The sequence below is a fragment of the Cetorhinus maximus genome, chromosome 38 (assembly GCF_964194155.1).
Source record: "Cetorhinus maximus chromosome 38, sCetMax3.hap1.1, whole genome shotgun sequence".
Classification (NCBI taxonomy): Eukaryota; Metazoa; Chordata; class Chondrichthyes; order Lamniformes; family Cetorhinidae; genus Cetorhinus; species Cetorhinus maximus.
In genome coordinates, this window is record NC_135916.1 from 1,061,557 (window position 1) to 1,081,876 (window position 20,320).

Consider the following 20,320-nt stretch of genomic DNA (forward strand, 5'->3'; position numbering starts at 1 on the left):
GGGAGCAGACTCGGAGGGAGGAGAACCGAAGCGGTGAGTGTAAACCTAGCTTACCTTGAGGATTCGCAGTCTTGTCTCTAGGGAGCAGACTCGGAGGGAGGAGCAGCAGAGTGGTGACCTCGGGGCACAGAGTAACTGAAGCCAAAACTGAAAAAGTGACGTCACATGAAAGCTGTGACCTGATTGGTTGGTAGGAAATCTGCACCAAATTTGAAAAAAAAAACACGGCAAAGCTAATTAATAAATTAATTGTCTAAGTACAGATGGCTGGGCAGGTGATGTGCTGTAGCTGTATGATGTGGGAGCTGGCAGATCCCAATGCGAGCCACAGTGACCACATCTGCAGCAAGTGTTGTTGCTGGAGGAATTCCGGCTCAGAATTGATGAGCTGGAGTCCGAGTTCTGGACACTGCGGCTCCTTCGGGAGGGGGACAGTTACCTGGACGCTTTGTATGAGGAGGCGGTCTTACCTGGTAGATTAAGTACCTCAAATCCGGTCAGTGGTCAGGGTCAGCAGGGTGTGACTGCAATTGAGGCAGGTAGAGGGATCCTGTGTTCAGTAAGTGAGGACCCTCAGCTCTTGACCTTGTCCAACAGGTACGACGTACTTGCTTCCTGTGTGGATGGGGAACAGGGCTGTAGGGAGGATGAGCCAGCTGACCACGGCACCGTGGCACAGGAGGCCCTTCAAGAGGGGGGAGCACAGAGACAAGTGGTAGTTGTAGGGGATTCTATAATTAGGGGAATTGATAGATTCCTTTGTAAGCAGGATCGAGGGTCCCGCATTGTATGTTGCCTGCCCTGTGCCAGGATGAAGGACATCTCTGACCGGCTTGAAAGGATATTGGAGAGGGAGTGGGAGGATCCAGTTGTTGTGGTCCACGTCGTGACAAATAACATAGTTCAGACTAGGAAACAGGACCTGTTTGGGGATTATCAGGAACTAGGAACTAAATTAAAGAACAGGTCCTCAAGGGTTATAATCTCTGGATTACTACCCGAGCAACGTGCAATTTGGCATAGGGACACAAGAATAAGGGAAGTAAACACGTGGCTAAAGGAGTGGTGCGGGAAAGAGGGGTTCCATTTCGTGGGGCACTGGCATCAGTATTGGAACAGGAGGGATCTGTACCATTGGGACGGTCTCCACCTGAACCGATCTGGGACCAATGTTCTAGCGAAAAGCGTAAGTAGAGTATTCAACAGGACTTTAAACTAGAAAGTGGGGGGGGAGGGAAGGGTAAAACTGCAAGAAATATGACTAATGGGAAACAGAGCAGCAGGTTAGCATGTGGGGTGGTGGATTCAACTTCATGGAAAATTATGAAAAAACTGAAAAGAAAGGAGAGCCCAGGAGAGGCTATTAAAGTCTCCAGAACACAAAATAGGACAGAGTGTTTGGAAAGGGCTAGGAATCTAACTTCAAGCACATCAGATAAAGGGACGACAATGAGAAAGGGGACGGGAAATACAGGACTGAAGGTGTTGTATCTGAATGCACACAGTATACGAAATAAGGTAAATGAGCTTGTGGCGCAGATTGAAATTGGCAGGTATGATCTGGTGGGCATTACGGAGACATGGCTGCAAGGGGATCAGGGCTGGGAGCTAAATATCCAAAGATATACAACCTATCGAAAAGATAGGCAGATTGGCAGAGGAGGTGGGGTTGCTTTGTTAGTAAGAAATGAAATTAAATCGATAGCAAGAAATGATGTAGGGTCAGAGGATGTAGAATCTGTGTGGTTAGAGTTGAGGAACCACAAAGGTAAAAAAAAACATAATGGGATTTATGTACAGGCCTCCGAACAGTAGTCAGGATGTGGGCCACAAGATACACCAGGAGATAGAAAAGGCGTGTAAGAAAGGCAAGTTTACAGTGATCATGGAGGATTTCAATATGCAGGTAGAATGGGAAAATCAGCTTGGTAGTGGATCCCAAGAAAAGGAATTTGTGGAATGTCTACACGATGGCTTTTTGGAGCAGCTTGTGGTGGAGCCCACTAGGGAACAGGCAATTCTAGATTTAGTGATGTGTAATGAGGCAGATTTGATAAGGGAGCTAAAGGTGAAGGAACCCTTAGGAGGAAGTGACCATATTATGATAGAATTTACCCTGCAGTTTGAGAGGAAAAAGCTGGAATCAGATGTAACGGTATTACAGTTGAATAAAGGCAACTACAGAGGCATGAGGGAGGAGCTGGCCAGAATTGACTGGGAGATAAGCCTAGCAGGAAAGACAGTGGAACATCAATGGTAGGAGTTTCTGGGAGTAATTTGGGAGAAAAAGCAAAAATTCATCCCTAGGAAGAAGAAGCATACTAAAGGGAGGACGAGGAAACCATGGCTGACAAGGGAAGTCCGGGACAGCATAAAAGCTGAAGAGAAAGCATACAATGCGACGAAGAGCAGTGGGAAACCAGGGGATTGGGAAGCCTACAAAGACCAACAGAGGACAACTAAAAAAGAAATAAGGAGGGAGAAGATTAAATATGAGGGTAAACAAACAGTAATATAAAAGAAGATTGCAAAAATTTTTTTTACATATATAAAGGGCAAGAGAGAGGCAAAAGTGGATATTGGGCCGCTGGAAAATGACGCTGGAGAAGGATTAGTGGGGAACAAAGAAATGGCGGAGGAACTGAATAGGTACTTTGCGACAGTCTTCACAGTGGAAGACACGAGTGACATGCCCAAAGTTCAAGAGAGTCGGGGGACAGAGGTGAGTATGGTGGCAATTAACAATAAGAAGGGGCTAGGAAAACTGAAAGGTCTGAAGGTGGATAAATGACCTGGACCAGATGGATTACACCCCAGAGTTCTGAAGGAGATAGCTGAAGAGATAGTGGAGGCGTTAGTGGTGATCTTTCAGTAATCACTGGACTCAGGGATGTTCCCAGAGGACTGGAAAATCGCTAATGTAACCCCCTTGTTTAAGAAGGGAGTGAGGCAAAAGTCGGGAAATTACAGGTTTAATAGCCTGACTTCGGTCATTGGTAAGATTTTAGAGTCCATTATTAAGGATGAGATTTCAGAATACTTGGAAGTGCATGGTAAAATCGGGCAAAGTCAGCATGGTTTCATCCAAGGGAGGTCATGCCTGACAAATCTGTTAGAATACTTTGAGGAGGTAACGAGTAGGTTAGACAAAGGAGAGCCAATGGATGTTATGTACTTGGACTTCCAGAAGCCTTTGACAAGGTGCCACACAGCAATTTTGGGCCCCGTTTCTCAGGAAGGATGTGCTGGCCCTGGAGAGGGTCCAGAGGAGGTTCATGAGGATGATCCCAGGAATGAAAAGCTCAACATATGAGGAACGTTTGAGGACTCTGGGTCAATACTCGATGGAGTTTAGAAGGATGAGGGGGGATCTGATTGAAACTTACAGAATACTGAAAGGCCTGGATAGAATTGACGTGGGGAAGATGTTTCCATTAGTAGGAGAGACTAGGACCCAAGGGCACAGCCTCAGAGTAAAGGGCAGACCTTTTAGAACAGAAATGATGAAAAACTTCTTTAGCCAGAGAGTGGTGAATCTATGGAATTCAATGCCACAGAAGGCTGTGGAGGCCAGGCCACTGAGTGCATTTAAGACCGAGATAGATAGGTTCTTCATTGGTAAGGGAATCAAAGGTTACGGGGAGAAGGTGGGAGTATGGGGTTGAGAAACTTATCAGCCATGATTTAATGCGGGGCAGACTCGATGGGCCGAATGGCCTAATTTCTGCTACTATGTCTTATGGTCTTATTATGCGCGAAAGTGCCTCCATACATAACTGGACTTCTCTGGGTGTTGAGATTGGGATAAAAGGCAATTGGTGAAATTGTGACGTCTCAGTTCAGGAGGAGCAACGTTAAAAGGGAAATCTAGAGCGACTGGGAGCAGATAATTTGTATTGTCACCAGAAATATACATCTTGATGTGAGCTATTCAGACAATTACTTGAAATCATATATGATTGGCACTACCGCGGAATCTGCGAATCAGACTCTCTGCGGGTCCAATGCCTCAGAGTGTTTAATGTTAGCTGAATTCACAATCGACAGCAAATAAATAGAAACCGGAGCAAGGATCGAAAAGAGAAGGAAATCTCTACCGAGACATTCACAATTGTTCATCTTGTTGCCAATGAACCTTTAAATGTGAACATTGTGTAAGAGAGTGTTTGAAGTGGGCGGGCGAGTCAGAGGATTGAAACTGTGTTTGTGTGACCGTTCTGATCAGGACATTTCCGAGTCCCGCTTAGGTAAAATAAAAATAATTTCCAAAGAAATACACCCCCTGCTCCCCAGCTTGACGCCAAAGTGAGATTTCAAGACAATTTCTTTGTTGTTTTCTAGATTTCAGACTAAATGTAGAGGACATGTCATCGATCGGGTGAAGGAGCCGCAGTTAATCGGGTTTAAATCGAAATTGGAGTCTTCAATTCGAGTGAAATATTTTCGACAGCGAACATTACAGTGTCAGAGATAAGAAGGATTCAGTCTGGGACACTGCAGAGCCGGAATTTCCATGGAATTGGGAAGTTTGTGAGGAGAGAAAAACACAGAGAGGCAGCAGCAGCCTGGAGCTGACAGCAGCCTGTCTCCGCCCCGTCCGCTCGCTGCCTTTAAGTTGCTCAGTGCCGCCACCAGCGGCTTCATTTCTCAGCCCGTTCACATTGACAGAGAAACTTTTGTGCAGAGTCCCGGAACATGACCGATACTGCAGCCGCCGAAACGGCTCCTCCAGCCGCTCCCGCCGCCCAGGTCAAGACTCCCAAGAAGAAGAAGAAGGCGGCTCCCCGGAGCAGTGCAGCCGGTCCCAAGCTGGGCGAGCAGATCCTCAAGGTTGTGGCGGATTGCAGCGATCGCAAGGGGATGTCGCTGCCCGCGATCAAGAAGGCGCTGCGCGGCAATGGGGTGGATGTGGAGAAACTCGGCTCCCAGATCAAGCAAAGCATCAAGAGGAATGTGAAGAATGGCTTCCTGGTTCAGGTCAAGGGCACGGGCGCCTCGGGCTCCTTCAAAGTCCCTAAGAACCCAACCCCGGGGAAAGTGGGAAAGAAGGCGAAGGCAGCAGCTGGCAAGAAATCTCCAGTGAAGAAAGCGGCAGCCAAGAAGGTGACAGCAAAGAAAGCAACGGCCAAGAAGACTCCAGTCAAGAAAGCAACGGCCAAGAAATCTCCAGTCAAGAAAGCAGCGGCCAAGAAATCCCCAGCGAAGAAAGCAGCGGCCAAGAAAACAGCCAAGAAGGCGGCAACTCCCAAAAAGCCGGTGAAGAAAGCAGCCCCCAAGAAAAAGTCTCCGGCCAAGAAGGTGACGGGCGTCAAAAAAGTGGCGATAGGGAGGGCCAAGCCCAAAACGAGATAAGCAAAGACAGGAAAGAAGGGAAAGATCCCGAGCAAATTGTAAACCTCTGAACCCAAAGGCTCTTTTCAGAGCCACCCACATTTCACATGAAAGAGCTGATCCCCTGATCATTTGATCCCTGTCTCCGCGCCGTGAGCTGATTTCAGGTGGAAATGTTTTATTTTCCTGTAAATCCAGTATTCCCGCTGAATCACTGAAATGCACTTCAGCCGCACTTCCACTCCCTCCCCCAACTCCGACTCTCATTCCTGCAATAACACACATCGATATCCTTTCCGATTAGTATCCAAGGTGTGTCCGAGAGCACTTAATGTTTATCTTCCTTTATTCACATTTTCAGGGTGGGAGTCTACAATAGAGAAACCAGGTGTAAAGGAAACTCCTCACAGCTGACACCAAAACCCATTATTTTCTCTCATTCGGTTGGGAGAGATGTTGGCAAAATTCCCAATCATAGGAGGGGAGTTGTGGGTGGGGATGGAATTGGAGCTGGGGTTGAAATCGAAGCAGAATTTGACTCGTATGGAAAGTTTATTATTGAGGCGGAAATGATCCGGACAAGACGATGTTTAATAGATTCGAGTTAGTAATTAGCTGCTTCATGATATTCAAGTGTGTAAGTTCTGTTCAAAGCGTCTGTTCAATTCCCTTTAGAATTGGACAAAATACAATTCTGTTTCTGGCAGGCAGGAGGAGGAGCTGGTTTACCAAAGACGTTGTTCTGTCTGTCACTCAGTCTCTCCCGCCCCGCCTCTCTCACACACACTCTCTCCGTTCCTCAGTTAGGTCGGGGCGGGCTGTATAAAAGCGGAACGTGAAGCAGCTCCCAACTCTTTCAGCAGCGATTTGACTGAAGAAGCATCATGTCTGGCAGAGGGAAAGGAGGCAAAGGACTGGGGAAAGGCGGAGCAAAGCGGCACCGCAAAGTGCTTCGCGATAACATCCAGGGCATCACCAAACCAGCCATCCGCCGCCTGGCTCGCCGTGGCGGTGTCAAGCGCATTTCGGGCCTGATCTACGAGGAGACCCGCGGGGTGCTGAAGGTTTTCCTGGAGAATGTGATCAGGGATGCTGTCACCTACACCGAGCACGCCAAGCGGAAGACGGTCACCGCCATGGATGTGGTGTACGCTCTGAAACGCCAGGGCCGCACTCTCTATGGATTCGGCGGCTGAACAAATCGACCCGACTCTCTAACAAAACCCAAAGGCTCTTCTAAGAGCCGCCCACAACCTCACATTGAGAGCAGTGACTTCTGAAGGGGGAGAGGGGAAAATAAATCTTTGTATGTTTTTATTAAGAGGCACTGCTTTGCCACCAATGCATCCTCTTCTCACAATACCATCGTGAGTCCCCAAAATGCCTTGGTTTAATTTAAATCAGTTTTCACGAATTACCGTTCTTTCTACCCGAGGACCACGGCTGTACCCAATGTAACGTCGAATTTCATCAGGAGAAACTATTCTTAAACCTTTTATTCCCCCTTCGTCGCTCAAATATTATTCATTTATTTTTCCCCATCGGTTTCTGTTCCTGGGTCTTTGACGCATGACAGGACCTGGGCGGTACCAGCTTTATATGGATCAGCCTGTATCGATTCAGCATGTCTGAACAGAGCTTTATCCTGGCCTGTCGCTGAACAATCAGATAAAGAATCCGAACTCAAGACGGGTTATAAGGCAGACATTGACTGGCTCTTGCTGCCGATTATATTCAGATCAGATTTTACAGCAGCCATGAATCAGACCAATATCGATTTACAGACTTGAAAAATAAAACTACCCTAAATCACCTCTATTCTGCAACACGGGCCGAACAGAAGGTTTGAACAGATAGCTGTTTGATGGCCGCCCAGGACACGATGGACTGTTTCTATGTTGTACAACTTTATTTCTCTATCAGAAGGGAAAACTCTGCTTTTGGCGCTCGGTTTGGACTATACTAAACATGCATTTCGGAATAATTGTGGAAGAGAGTTTGAATGAAAGTGGGGTATTGGGTAAATCCATTAAATTGAGGTCCACCGGGCAAGGGCACATGGTTGTGATGTACAGTCAAAGGCAAAATGTTATTCAAACGCAACACATAATGAAGCCGGAATGAGAGAGGGATGCAGTTTCCGCCAGTTCATTTTACCTAACACGATAATTAGAACATAATCGTTAATCAATGTAAATTTCGACAGATACACGGTTTAAATAAACGGTCGGCAAGCCCTCCTCCCCCATAAAGACCCCACCGCGCACCCTTTCACCAGCAGAAACAGGAATCACACCATTTTCTCTTTAACATCTATAGCGCGTTGACATTAAAATACCGAGTCGGTTGATGAGGTTTCGATGTGAGTGCCAAAATTTCCCCCATCAATAGGAGTTTAATTCCGCCCTGTTGTAAACCGATCAGGGAAAGAATGAGAATTTAATCCACGTTCCAAAGCAGGAAGTCGGAGCCTGGTTAATTTAAACCGTTATTGTTCTTGAGGTTTACATGTGTCCGAAAAATTTTCGCCCATCAATAGGAGGCATTTCCAGCCCGTTATCAACCGAGCAGGGAATGAATGAGAATTTAATCCGAGTTCCAAAGACAGGAAGTTGTATCCGGGTGAAAAATGGGGCGCACAGACATCGAGGTTTACGATTTTTTTTATATTTTGAGATTGAATTTATCTGCCTTCAAACTCGGTTTAATTAATTTCCTTTTTACTTGTTCCTATGAAATTGGCGGGCTTTTTGAAATTGATTGATTGTCAATTGTTGCCCCACCAATCAGATTCTTGGCGACCATCCCTCTATTCGAACGTTGCCAGGGGGAAGTGGAGTTGACCAATCAGGGCAAGTGGGCGTTCCCCATAAGGTCTTAAATAGACAGACACAGAGCGGCTTGATCATTCTCAGAGTCTGTGTTCCACAGGGTTTGTTATCATGGCCAGGACCAAGCAGACAGCGCGCAAGTCGACCGGAGGGAAAGCTCCCCGCAAGCAGCTGGCTACCAAAGCTGCCCGCAAGAGCGCTCCAGCCACGGGCGGCGTCAAGAAGCCCCATCGCTACAGGCCCGGCACTGTGGCTCTGCGGGAGATCCGCCGCTACCAGAAATCCACCGAGCTGCTGATCCGCAAACTGCCCTTCCAGCGCCTGGTGCGAGAGATCGCTCAGGACTTCAAGACCGACCTGCGCTTCCAGAGCTCGGCCGTCATGGCCCTGCAGGAGGCCAGCGAGGCTTACCTGGTGGGGCTCTTTGAGGACACCAACCTGTGCGCCATCCACGCCAAGCGAGTCACCATCATGCCCAAGGACATCCAGCTGGCCCGCCGCATCCGCGGGGAGCGCGCCTAGACTGAACCCTACCCGACTCTAGACTTACACCGAAAACCACAAAGGCTCTTTTAAGAGCCACCAAGTCGGTCAGAGAAAGAGCTGCGATCTATTGTTAAAAGATGTCACCTCTTCTGCATATAATTTCCATTTTTTTTCACCCTATACCTTTCCTTTGCTACCTTTGTTGGGCTTTGGAGAGACGGTTATTTTATTATTCCAGGAACGTTTTCCCAAGTAGTGACAATTGAGGAAAACACACATCCCATTGGCTTCTGCACATTATCAGTCAGATCTCTGTTTGAGTGACCAATGTGGAGGATCCACGCATTCACTCATTTTATACCTTCGGGAGGAATGGCGGTGCGGTCAATGCTTATTGGTCCATTTTATTACAGCTGCTAATGTTCTTCCTATTACCAATCAGATCCCTGCATGATTCACCAACGTGGAGACGTCACGTGGTTGACGTCCGAAAGTAATGGCGCCAAATCGTCAGTTACCGACCCATTATATATTTCAAATTTGCAAGACCGCCAAAAAAATACGGCACAAAAATCGTAATAGCTAATTCCCTTTTTAAATTATAACAATGCGCGATTCACCCAACTCTCTCCATCTTTTGGACATCCTGCAGTTTACCTGTATCTGTTAGTTTCTGACTTTTGAGTGCGGAGTTTCATGTATCTGACATGAAGCAGAAATTAAAGCGCCAATTTTGCAGGAACCGAGCCTTTGTTTTATTGAACATTGAAAAGCCCGCCTAAACGTGTGTAAAACGAATAATTAATTTGATACAGAATATTGCGTTAACATATAACACAGTCATTTCCATAGTTTAAAAGATTGGTCTCCCTTATTGCACTATATCATATTTGATCACAAGCCCCAAATTGGCTATTAAAATCCGGAATCCATTCGGGTTTAATCTCGGACCGTTTTTCCAGTCCTCTTAGTCTATGTTCAACATATTCTGGCATGTGAATATGGGCTTTTGTTAGGACTCTCTGCACCTTGTATATCATTGTCCATTCTTTGAATATGATGCTCACTTTTCAACTTTTTAATGTAGCATGTGAACATGGATTTTAATCAGGACTTATCAGTTGTTGACTGTGTATAAGTGTCATATTCCTTCTGTATGTATCAGCCTCTGGTGCTGTGTATGAATCTTGCTAACCTTTGTTATGTGCCTGTTGTGGTTCTGGAAATGGCTGCAGAATTAATACTCTAAATGTAAATTTTGGACACTGTGGGCATTGAATTCGTTTTTTTTTCACCATATCTGTTAAGAATTGATGAATTGTGTGTTTTATTATGTGTTTTCACTTAGTTGAATACTGTGATAGAGTTGAATTAATCCTGTACCCACCAGTGTGTTGTATTGTATGTGGAGGAATACATTTTGCCCTCTGTGTAGGACTCTGTACTGCTATGCATGGAAGAGTGCATTCATTCTATCTGCAATATTTTCTGGTACTATCCGTGAGAGGGATTCCATCTGAATCTGTCAATATCTGGAACTAAATGTGAGAATGAAGTTGATACGGATCCAGCCAAGCTGTTTGAGAGCAATATTTTTTTGTGTGTCAGTCAATCTGGGCAATTTTATGTCATTCTGGGTTTTTGGCTCTGCGTCCTTAAGACTTTTCTAAAAAGATTTGTGTATGTCTGTGGCTCCTGCTCTCCATTTAATTCCCTGCTACTCTGTATGTGGTTGAATAAAGCATTGCTTCCCAATATATTGTTAGTTTCTTGCTCTATATTTATTAGTCACTTAAATTGATGGAGTGTGTATTCACTCATTTAGCTGACAGTGAGTGTGATTCATTCAAATTATCCCTGCATCTGCTATTGCATGGGAATGTGCCACTCTCTGCATGTCTTTCAGTGCCTAGTACAATGCATGATTTTGGGATTAAATTGTACATGACAGCGTCCGGTAAGGTATGTGTTTGTGGAGTTATTTCTATAATGTTATGGCCTCTATGATTCTATATGAATGAGATTATTTTGGTATACTTCAGTTTCAGGTAGGCTAAGTGAATGTGGGGTTCATTATTTATCTTTCAGCCTTGGTGCTTTCCAAGAGTAAGTGCTAAGGGTTAACAAGAAGTGTTCAGAGAACTTACATTATGATTCATAGTGAGAATATTGATATGGCACGTGTTGTGTATTAAGGTCTGTATTCATTAAAATTATATTTTACCTTTATTTCAGATATTGTATGAGATCTTTGGTGTGGAATTTAATATGTTGTTCTGTGGGGCATCTGGGTACATTCTTAGCTTCACATATACAGCTGATTGAAATGCACAGATTTAATGCTAAGACTCCACTCTTGTGAAAGGAATGGATTGTCTTGCAATCTGAAAATGTTTTTGGATAAGATTGATGGGCCTACCATTCTGTGACACTCAATGAGTGTGAATTGGGGATAATATTCTGTCTCCCCTGTCGTGTTTGAATGTTGTATTGAACATGTCTGCCCATTTTTGGTTTAACCTATAACATGGGTTCTACCAATGTTATAGCCATAGGTTATATTCTGTAGTTGCATCGGAGTTCAAGAATGGTACTCAATTTGTAGCTCTGTGAAAACAATTGTGAATAGCTACATCCCCTTCAATCAACTATATAGCCTCACATGTAATTGATGCAGTTTGTAGTCAAGGAATTACCATTGTACCTTTATTCATGCAGAGCTTTTCATAGAATCACAGAATCACACAGTGCAGAAGAGGTCCTTCAGCCCATCGAGTCTGCAACAACACGTGAGAAACACCTGACCTACCTACCTAATCCCATTTACCAGCACTTGGCCCATAGCCTTGAATGTGATGATGTGCCAAGTGCTCATCCAAGTACATTTTAAAGGATGTGAGGCAACCCGCCTCCACCACCCTCCCAGGCAGTGCATTCCAAACCGTCACCACCCTCTGGGTAAAAATTTGTTCCTCACATCCTTCATAAACCTCTTGCCCCTCACCTTGAACTTACGCCCCCTCGTGACTGACTCTTCAGCCAAGGGGAACAGCTGCTCCCTATCCACCCTGTCCATGCCCCTCATAATCTTGTACACCTCGATCAGGTCGCCCCTCAGTCTTCTCTGCTCCAACGAAAACAACCCAAGCCTATCCAACCTCTCTTCATAACGTCAATGTTTCATCCCAGGCAACATCCTGGTGAATATTTTGTTAGACTGCTATGAAATATATAGCCCTGTCTAAATTCTGAGGCACTGATTTGCATTTTATTAAGTACCTTACAGTGAGCTATCTTATTTTCTGTTCTGGCTAAGAGCAGTTAAATAATATCTGATGAGAATGAAAGAGTGAATATGATATTTGTTGTGTATTCTGTTAATCCTTTGATATTCTGCTGGATTAGATGCTAGATGGATATATAAAGCAAGTTAATGAAGACTCACCGGATCTGTTTGTCTCTTGGATTGAACAGTTGTCTCTTCCCTTTGAAACAGTGTGGGAATGAATGATTATTTATTTGTGACAGTGGACATAATGACCTGGCAGCATCTCTGTTCTCTGTGAGCGATGCTGCACCTACCTTGTGTTGGAACAAGCTCACTTTTCATCTTGCTTATGTTATAACTTTTATAGTTATCACTATTATGTATCCACCTTAGTTACTAGCCTCATCTGTCAATGCATAGCATTGTTTGTGAGCTGAGATTTGTTCACTTCTTTTTAAATTGATCCTTTCAACCATTTTATGTTTACTATTGTTTCCACTCCATATTAATTTATTAATTTGCAGGCCTGTACTATTATTTGAGTAATGTTTCCATTTTTAAAAATGAGGCTGAATTTCACTTTCATAACACATGGGTGATAAGATTATTTTGTCATCTTATTTGAATTAGGATCCCCTTCTTTTCTGCAATTAATTCTATGAATTGCATGTAAAGTCATTGGGATACATTTAGGTATTTTAACCTGTATCAAATATATTTTTTTCTCTGGAATGGAAGTGTGATGTTGGCCTGTAACTCTCAGGCTGTATTTGCAATTACACTGCACGTTAATTTTGTTGTGAGTGAATGACTTTTTAAAAAATCCATCCATGTCTTTTTTTTTTAGCATAAGATGTGTTTCATTCTCTATTTTCCAGTTTTCTTTTAGATAATGAGTGTAAGTTCTGTATAATTGTGTGCATTTTCAGGTATGTGAGTATGATTAGTTTTTCTCCTCCAGTTGTATTTATTAATTTCTCAGAGGCTAAAATGTGACTTTGCCATGGTACCTGTCAGTTACTGGTAAGTGAGTGCTGGTGTTACACTGTCCCTGTGAATATCTGGTGTATGAGCATTACTTTGTAGCACTTCATTACTTGCAAGTGACTTTTTTTTCTCCCTCTATCTGTCAGTTTGTGGCATGTGAGTTTGAATGTGTGTGTTGGGCTTACTTGGCATTTGACTGTTTTGTTACGTGTCTGCTAAGTTAATGTGAATATACACTTTTTTTTTCAGTTTTTAAAATGTAAACATGTGTTTGAGTCTTATTCCCGGTCTCTGACATGAAAATGAGGAAATACCATAAATGTTTCAGATTTTTTTTCTGTATGTGTCACATATATTCTTTAATCATTCGTCTCTTGTAAAGAAATTCTAAGATTTACTCAGATTCTCTCAGTAAAGTTATGTCATTGTGTGATTGTAGAACTGTGTGTGAGCCTGTCTGTGTGTGTGTGCCTGTCTGTGTGTGTGCGCCTGTCTGTGTGTGTGCGCCTGTCTGTGTGTGTGCGCCTGTCTGTGTGTGTGCGGGGGTGTGTGTGTGTGTGTGTGTGTGTGCGCCTGTCCTTGTGTGTGGGTGTGTGTGCCTCCCTGTGTGTGTGCGCCTGTCTGTCTCTTTGCGTGCCTGTCTGTGTATGCGCTTGTCTGTGTGTGTGCGCCTGTCCTTGTGTGTGGGTGTGTGTGCCTGTTTATGCTCCTTTTGTCTCTCTTATGTGTGAATGGACTTTTCTCTCTATCTGTCATTTTTCAATATGTACTTGTGCACATTGACTGGCACTCACAAGTATCTGGCATGGTGTTAAAGGCTAATTTTGTACATATCCAGTTTTAGCCTTTCTCTTAGGATAGCCTTGGCTTTAAGTTGTAATATTCGGCTTCTGGTATGGAAGTGCACATTTTACCTGTACCTGACCCTTTTAGATATGAGATTCTGGTACTGAAATTGTCTGCTCGTTTCTAGCCTCTGATGTGAGCATGGCTTTTACTTTTGTTAAAGTTAGCATTTTTAATGAGACTCTGCATTTACTGTGAATTTCAGTATCTGATCTACGATTGTGGATTTTAATCAGTCCTGATTTGTTTCTGTTTGGGATTGATATCTCTGTTATAGGAGTGATATATTCCATTCTGTTATTGTCTCTTTCTAATGAGGTGAACGATCCTTTTTGATCAGAATCTGTTTAATTTGGTGCCTGAATATGGGATTTGCTTTGCAATTGTCAGATTTTGACATGAAGGAATGTTTATAATCTGTAGCAAAAGCAAAAACAAAATATCTACAGGTGGATTCTTGAAATCTCAAGAAAAAGGAAACACAATTGCTGGGAATACTGAGCAGGCCAGACAACATCTGTGGAGACAAGAGCTGAATTACCCTCCACCTGAAAATTCTGATATCAGAAAAGGCCATTGAACTGTGATGTTCACTCTCATCCTGTCTCCACAGGTGTTGGCTTCCTTGCTGAGTATTTCCTGCATTGTTGGTGTTTCTTCCTCCCCCTGTACGTGTTAATTTCCAACAAGTGAATATGGCATCACTGATCACCTGCCAATGTCTGACAAATATGTTTCACTTCTATTCTGACAGGGTTTCAACGTAGAATTTGGTGTGCGTGTGTGCACATGTGCATGTTTCTAGAAAGGAAGAAATTTATTTTTTCTGCACTTTACATAGAATGCTATGCGAATGTCAGTTCAGCCTGTATCTGTCACTTTTTAACATGTTACTACGAGTCTTATTCTTTACCTGTCTATGAATGGGGATTTTAAAATGCACCTAGTTATTTGCTGCTGTGTGACTTTTTTCTTTTATAGATGTTTGGAATTAATTATGGGTTTTTAAAAAAAATATATACGTAATTCAAAAATTATCTGAAAGAACATTTCTAAATCGCCATCACAAAAAGTGCAATCAGATTCAACTTTTACACATGGATCAAGAGTTGCTTCTATACAATCAATGAATATTACAATCAATTCAATATGGTCATTACAGGCAGTCAGACAGCGCAATGATATTGGAGTTATCAACATACATCATGTTGCACTTTTGAGGTGTTTCAATACTATTACTATTCAGTGCAGATATTTTTTTGTGAGCCGTACAGCTTTACTCTGGGTATTTAACTCTCGGTAATGCACTTGTGGCTATTACTCTGCACCTGCCAGTGCCTGACATGTGAGGATGCATTTTGCATTCACTGTTGCTGACATGTAAAGCAAATTTTACTACTTAACTCTCAGTTACTGGTATATAGATGTGCAGATTTTATTCTGTATCTGTAATTCTGTGATATGTCAGTTTGATTCATTTTCCTGTTGTTTGGCTCAGGGTCAGAAATATGAGCATGGAAAAAAAATATGTTGAAACACTTAGGCTATTTTAAATGAATGAGAATTTAATTATTTGCTTTCAATCCCCAGAATGAGAATGTGCCCTATGCTTATCATATTCTTGTATGTGAGTATTGTCTTTCCTCCAGGTCTGTATGCACCTTGTAGGTCATGGTCGGTTTTGCTGTGAACATGTCAGCCTGTATTACTTGATTGTGATGTTCACATTGCAGCTTTCAATTTAGTGTGTGAGCATGGACCATTCGCTCCCTCCCCCCAACCCCTCAACCCAAACCTACAGATTTTGATGCATGTTCATGTGTGATTTTACCGTAGCTATCAACGTCTGCTTTCTGGGTATCCATTTTCTTCCTATTTTTAAAATTCTGTTATGGGAAACTTGATTTTATTCTACACCTCTCTATCGCTGGTATGTGTCTGTGGTTTTACAATGTAAGCATCTGCCCCTGTCATGGGAATTCAGGTTTCTTCTGTATCTGTCAGTCTCTCCTATGACAGTGCTGTAATGTTATTTGCCGTACTTGTCAATATCTGCTTTGTCAGTTAAGGTTTAACCTATCTTGTTTGTAGAGATCTGTTGATATAACTATTAGTGAGTATATTGACCTGGCACGTGATGTGTATGTGTGTCTGTCTTAATGAATATGTACTTTATCATTATCAGGGGGAGGCGATGGTGTTGTGATGTTGTCATTGTTGTCACTATTAATCCAAAGACCTAGGGTAATACTCTGGGGACCCGGGTTCGAATCCTGCCGAGGTTTGGCGGATTGTGAATTCAATAAAAATCTGGAATTAAAAGAATAATGGTGACCATTGTCGATTGTTGTAAGAACCCACCTGGTTGACCAATGCCGGAAACCTGTTGTCCTTACTTAGTCTGGTCTACATGTGGTGTTGTGTTAGACCCACTTGGCCACTCACTTGTAATAAACTGCTAAAAAGTCACAAAAATGGAATGGAATCAGATGGACCACCCGACACTGACTGAGGCACCGCAAACAAAAATGACTAAATTCAGCCCTGTCGACCCTGAAGGTAGATGGGAACACCTCCAGCTAGAATTTCCACTCCAAGTCACTGCACGATCCTGACTTGGAAATATATCCTGTTCCTTCACTGTCGCTGGGGAAAAATTTTGGAACTGCCTCCCTAACAGCAGTGTGGGTGTACCTACACCACGTGGACAGCAGGAGTTCAAGAAAGCAGCTCACCACCACCTTCTCAAGGGCAACTAAATGGTGGCACAGCCAGAAAAGCAAACATCCCGTGAATGAATTTAAAAAAAGATATTATATGGGATCTTTGGTGTTGAATTTATGGTGTTGCTTTATGAATGCTGGGTGCACTCAAGGATTAATTCTGTAAATTTCAATCAGCTTTAATACCTGGTATTTAAATTACAGGCGATGTTCTACTCTTGTGACATGAAAGGGCTGCCCTTCAATCTGATAATGGCTGTGATTGTTGACTGCAATTGGTGGACCTGCAATTCAGCAGTACTGAGTAGGAGTGTACTGTAGTAAAATTATTCCACCTCCCCTGAGTGTCTGACCATTGGATGGAGCATTTGTACCTGGGTTTGAGATCAATTTGAGCCTGACTATTTCTGTTCTCGGTGATGGTGGAGCTGATGTTCTGTCTGTATCTCTGCACTCTCGGAGTAACATCGTGCCTGCTGTCAGTTAGAAAGAGGTGGCTAGACGTTTATTTTTCCTGGGATATCATCAGCTTGAAACTGATCCCTTCATTGATTTGCCTGGAGGAAGAAACATAAGTCTTGTAACACAAAATCAGCAGAGGACATTGAAAGACAATAGGTCAACATAATCTTTCAACTGACAATAAATAAAAAAATATATATCTAGATGCAAAACATAACGATACAATAAATACTACAGTGTCTGATTCCACGTCAGCAACCTGCTTTGGTAGTTTTCAAGCAATTGAGTGACACTCAGAAACAATCCACATCTGTATGGCTCCAAGGGTGACACTCCCCGAGGATACAAAGACAGTTCAGATATCAATATCCAGCTCTCAGCCGGTGCTAAAATGTTTATATCTTAATAGCTGGTGCCTCCAAAGCGTGACCCCTACATGGTTACTCTCCTCCTTACTCTCTGCCTGTTACCACTGTTCACTGTCCAAATGCCGACAAGTTGCATGAATCAGCAGCTATACTTGGAATATGCATTACAGGTTTGAGGGGAGAAAATCCCAATAGTTTACAATTGCAGCTTCCTCAGGTTCTGTCTCCCTCAGCAGGGCCACACACAGCCCCAGAAAGGCCTCTCCCCGTCCACCCGCTCACTCCAAGTTCCGGAACACGTTCGCGCTCCGCTCCGCCTCTTACAAACAGCCCCCGGTTCCCCCTGAACTTACCCCGAGTCAATGATGATTTCTGTGTCCACACTGACAAACCGGCGCCCTGCTGGAATCAGAACGCTGTTTACTCGCTTACCCGGGCCCTAAGATTTCCATTTCTATCTGTTTGAAACAAAGGTCTCCCGCTCACTGAGTGAAAAGCCCTCAAAGTTCAATTCTTGGGAGAAATGAGGGGCGCATGCGCTCTTCCAGCCATGTCTGAGAAAACTGAGGGCAGCAATGCGCAAGCGCTTCCCTGGAACAGACGTCACAGATAAGACGTCATTTGCTCCGCCCCTCAGTCAATGTTCTCCAGCTTGAGCATCACAATGGGGCTGTGTTGAACGGGCAGAGTTTCAGGCAGGTAGACGATTCCTGAATGAAGCTCAAACTGATATCGCTCCCTGCAGCATCTTAGCTGTTCATTCACCGGTTTAGCAAATCAATCCGCCCAGTGAATCTATGTCAAAAAAAAAACAGAATTACCTGGAAAAACTCAGCAAGTCTGGCAGCATCGGCGGAGAAGAAATCAGTTAACGTTTCGAGCCGTCTCAATTTCTCTGCTCCTCTCACCCATTCTAATCTGTCTCTCTCTGAACTCACTGCACTCCGTTCTCTCAGGTCCAACCCCAACATTGTCATCAAACCCGCTGACAAAGGTGGTACTGTTGTTGTCTTGCGCATGGACCTCTACCTCGCGGAGGCTGAGCGTCAACTCGCAGACGTTTCCTCCTACCTCTCCCTGGACCATGACCCCACCACAGAACATCAAGCCATTGTTTCCAGGACTGTCACTGACCTCATCTCCTCTGGAGATCTTCCTCCCACAGCTTCCAACTTGATAGTCGCCCAACCTCGGATGGCCTGCTTCTACCTCCTACCCAATATCCACAAACAGAACTGTCCTGGCAGACCGATCGTGTCAGCCTGTTCCTGCCCCACGGAACTCATTTCTCGTTATCTTGACTCCCTTCTCTCTCCCCTTGTCCAGTCCCTTCCCACCTACATCCGTGATTCCTCTGACACCTTACGTCACATCAACAATTTCCAGTTCCCTGACCCCAACCGCTTCCTCTTCACCATGGATGTCCAATCCCTCTACACCTCCATCCCCCACCAGGATGGTCTGAGGGCCCTCAGCTTCTTCCTTGAACAGAGGCCCCAACAATCCCCATCCACCACTACTCTCCTCCGTCTGGCTGAACTTGTTCTCACACTGATCAATTTCTCCTTTAACTCCTCTCACTTCCTCCAAATAAAAGGTGTGGCTATGGGTACCCGCATGGGCCCCAGCTATGCCTGTCTCTTTATGGGGTATGTGGAACATTCCTTGTTCCAGTCCTACTCCGGCCCCCTCCCACAACTCTTTCTCCGGTACATCGATGATTACTTCGGTGCTGCTTCAAGCTTTCGTCAGGACCTGGAAAAATTTATTAATTTTGCTTACAATCTCCACCCCTCCATCATCTTCACATGGTCCATCTCTGACACTTCTCTTCCCTTCCTTGACCTCTGTCTCAATTTCTGATGATAGACTGTCCACCAATATCCATTACAAGCCTACCGACTCCCACAGCTACCTCGACTACAGCTCCTCACACCCCGCTTCCTGTAAAGACTCCATCCCATTCTCTCAGTTCCTTCGCCTCCGTCGCATCTGTTCTGATGACGCTACCTTCAAATACAGCTCCTCTGACATGTCCTCCTTCTTCCTTAACCGAGGTTTTCCATCCACGGTCGTTGACAGGGCCCTCAACCGTGTCCGGCCCATATCCCGTGCATCCTCCCTCACGCCTTCTCCTCCTTCCCAGAAACATGATAGGGTCCCCCTTGTCCTCACTTATCACCCCACCAGCCTCCGCATTCAAAGGATCATCCTCCGCCATTTCCGCCAACTCCATCATGATGCCACCACCAAACACATCTTCCCTTCACCCCCCTTGACGGCATTCCGTAGGGATCGTTCCCTCCGGGAACCCTGGTCCACTCCTCCATCACCCCCTACTCCTCAACCCCCACTTATGGCACCTCCCCATGCCCACGCAGAAGATGCAACACCTGCCCCTTCACTTCCTCTCTCCTCACCGTCCAAGGGCCCAAACACTCCTTTCAAGTGAAGCAGCATTTCACTTGCATTTCCCCTAACTTAGTCTACTGCATTTGTTGCTCCCAATGCGGTCTCCTCTACATTGGAGAGACCAAACGCAAACTGGGCGACCGTTTTGCGGAACAACTGCGGTCTGTCCGCAAGAAAGACCCAAACCTCCCTGTCGCTTGCCATTTCAACACTCCACCCTGTTCTCTTGCCAACATGTCTGTCCTTGGCTTGCTGCATTGTTCCAGTGAAGCCCAACGCAAACTGGAGGAACAGCACCTCATCTTCCGACTAGGCACTTTACAGCCCACTGGTCTGAATATTGAATTCAACAACTTTAGATCTTAAACTCCCCCTCCCCCCATCCCCACCCCGTTTCTTTTCCCCCCCCCACCCGCTTTTTTTTTCAATAATTTATATAGATTCTTCTTTCCCCACCTATTTCCATTATTTTTAAATCTAAAACTAAAACCTTTAGTCTTTCCACCCCACCCCCACTAGAGCTGTACTTTGAATATCCTGTTTTCCATTCTTAATTAGCACTTTTCTCAGACAAAGAACTCCACCTTCAACACCTCTTTGATCCTT

The 20,320-nt window shown here is 44.4% G+C and overlaps 3 protein-coding genes across 3 annotated transcripts; all 3 read left to right on the forward strand.

The window, feature by feature from the left end:
• Positions 1-4,695: 4,695 nt before the first annotated feature.
• Positions 4,696-5,352, forward strand: LOC144672467 (histone H1-like). The gene has a single exon (XM_078534310.1). The coding sequence runs from the start codon at positions 4,696-4,698 to the stop codon at positions 5,350-5,352; it is 657 nt and encodes a 218-aa protein (XP_078390436.1).
• An 863-nt stretch (positions 5,353-6,215) lies between these two features.
• On the forward strand, positions 6,216-6,527 carry LOC144672493 (histone H4). Its single transcript, XM_078534337.1, has one exon. It carries the CDS (start codon positions 6,216-6,218, stop codon positions 6,525-6,527), a length of 312 nt encoding a protein of 103 aa, XP_078390463.1.
• A 1,746-nt stretch (positions 6,528-8,273) lies between these two features.
• LOC144672368 (histone H3) lies at positions 8,274-8,684 on the forward strand. Its single transcript, XM_078534213.1, has one exon. The coding sequence runs from the start codon at positions 8,274-8,276 to the stop codon at positions 8,682-8,684; it is 411 nt and encodes a 136-aa protein (XP_078390339.1).
• The last annotated feature ends 11,636 nt before the right edge of the window (positions 8,685-20,320 follow it).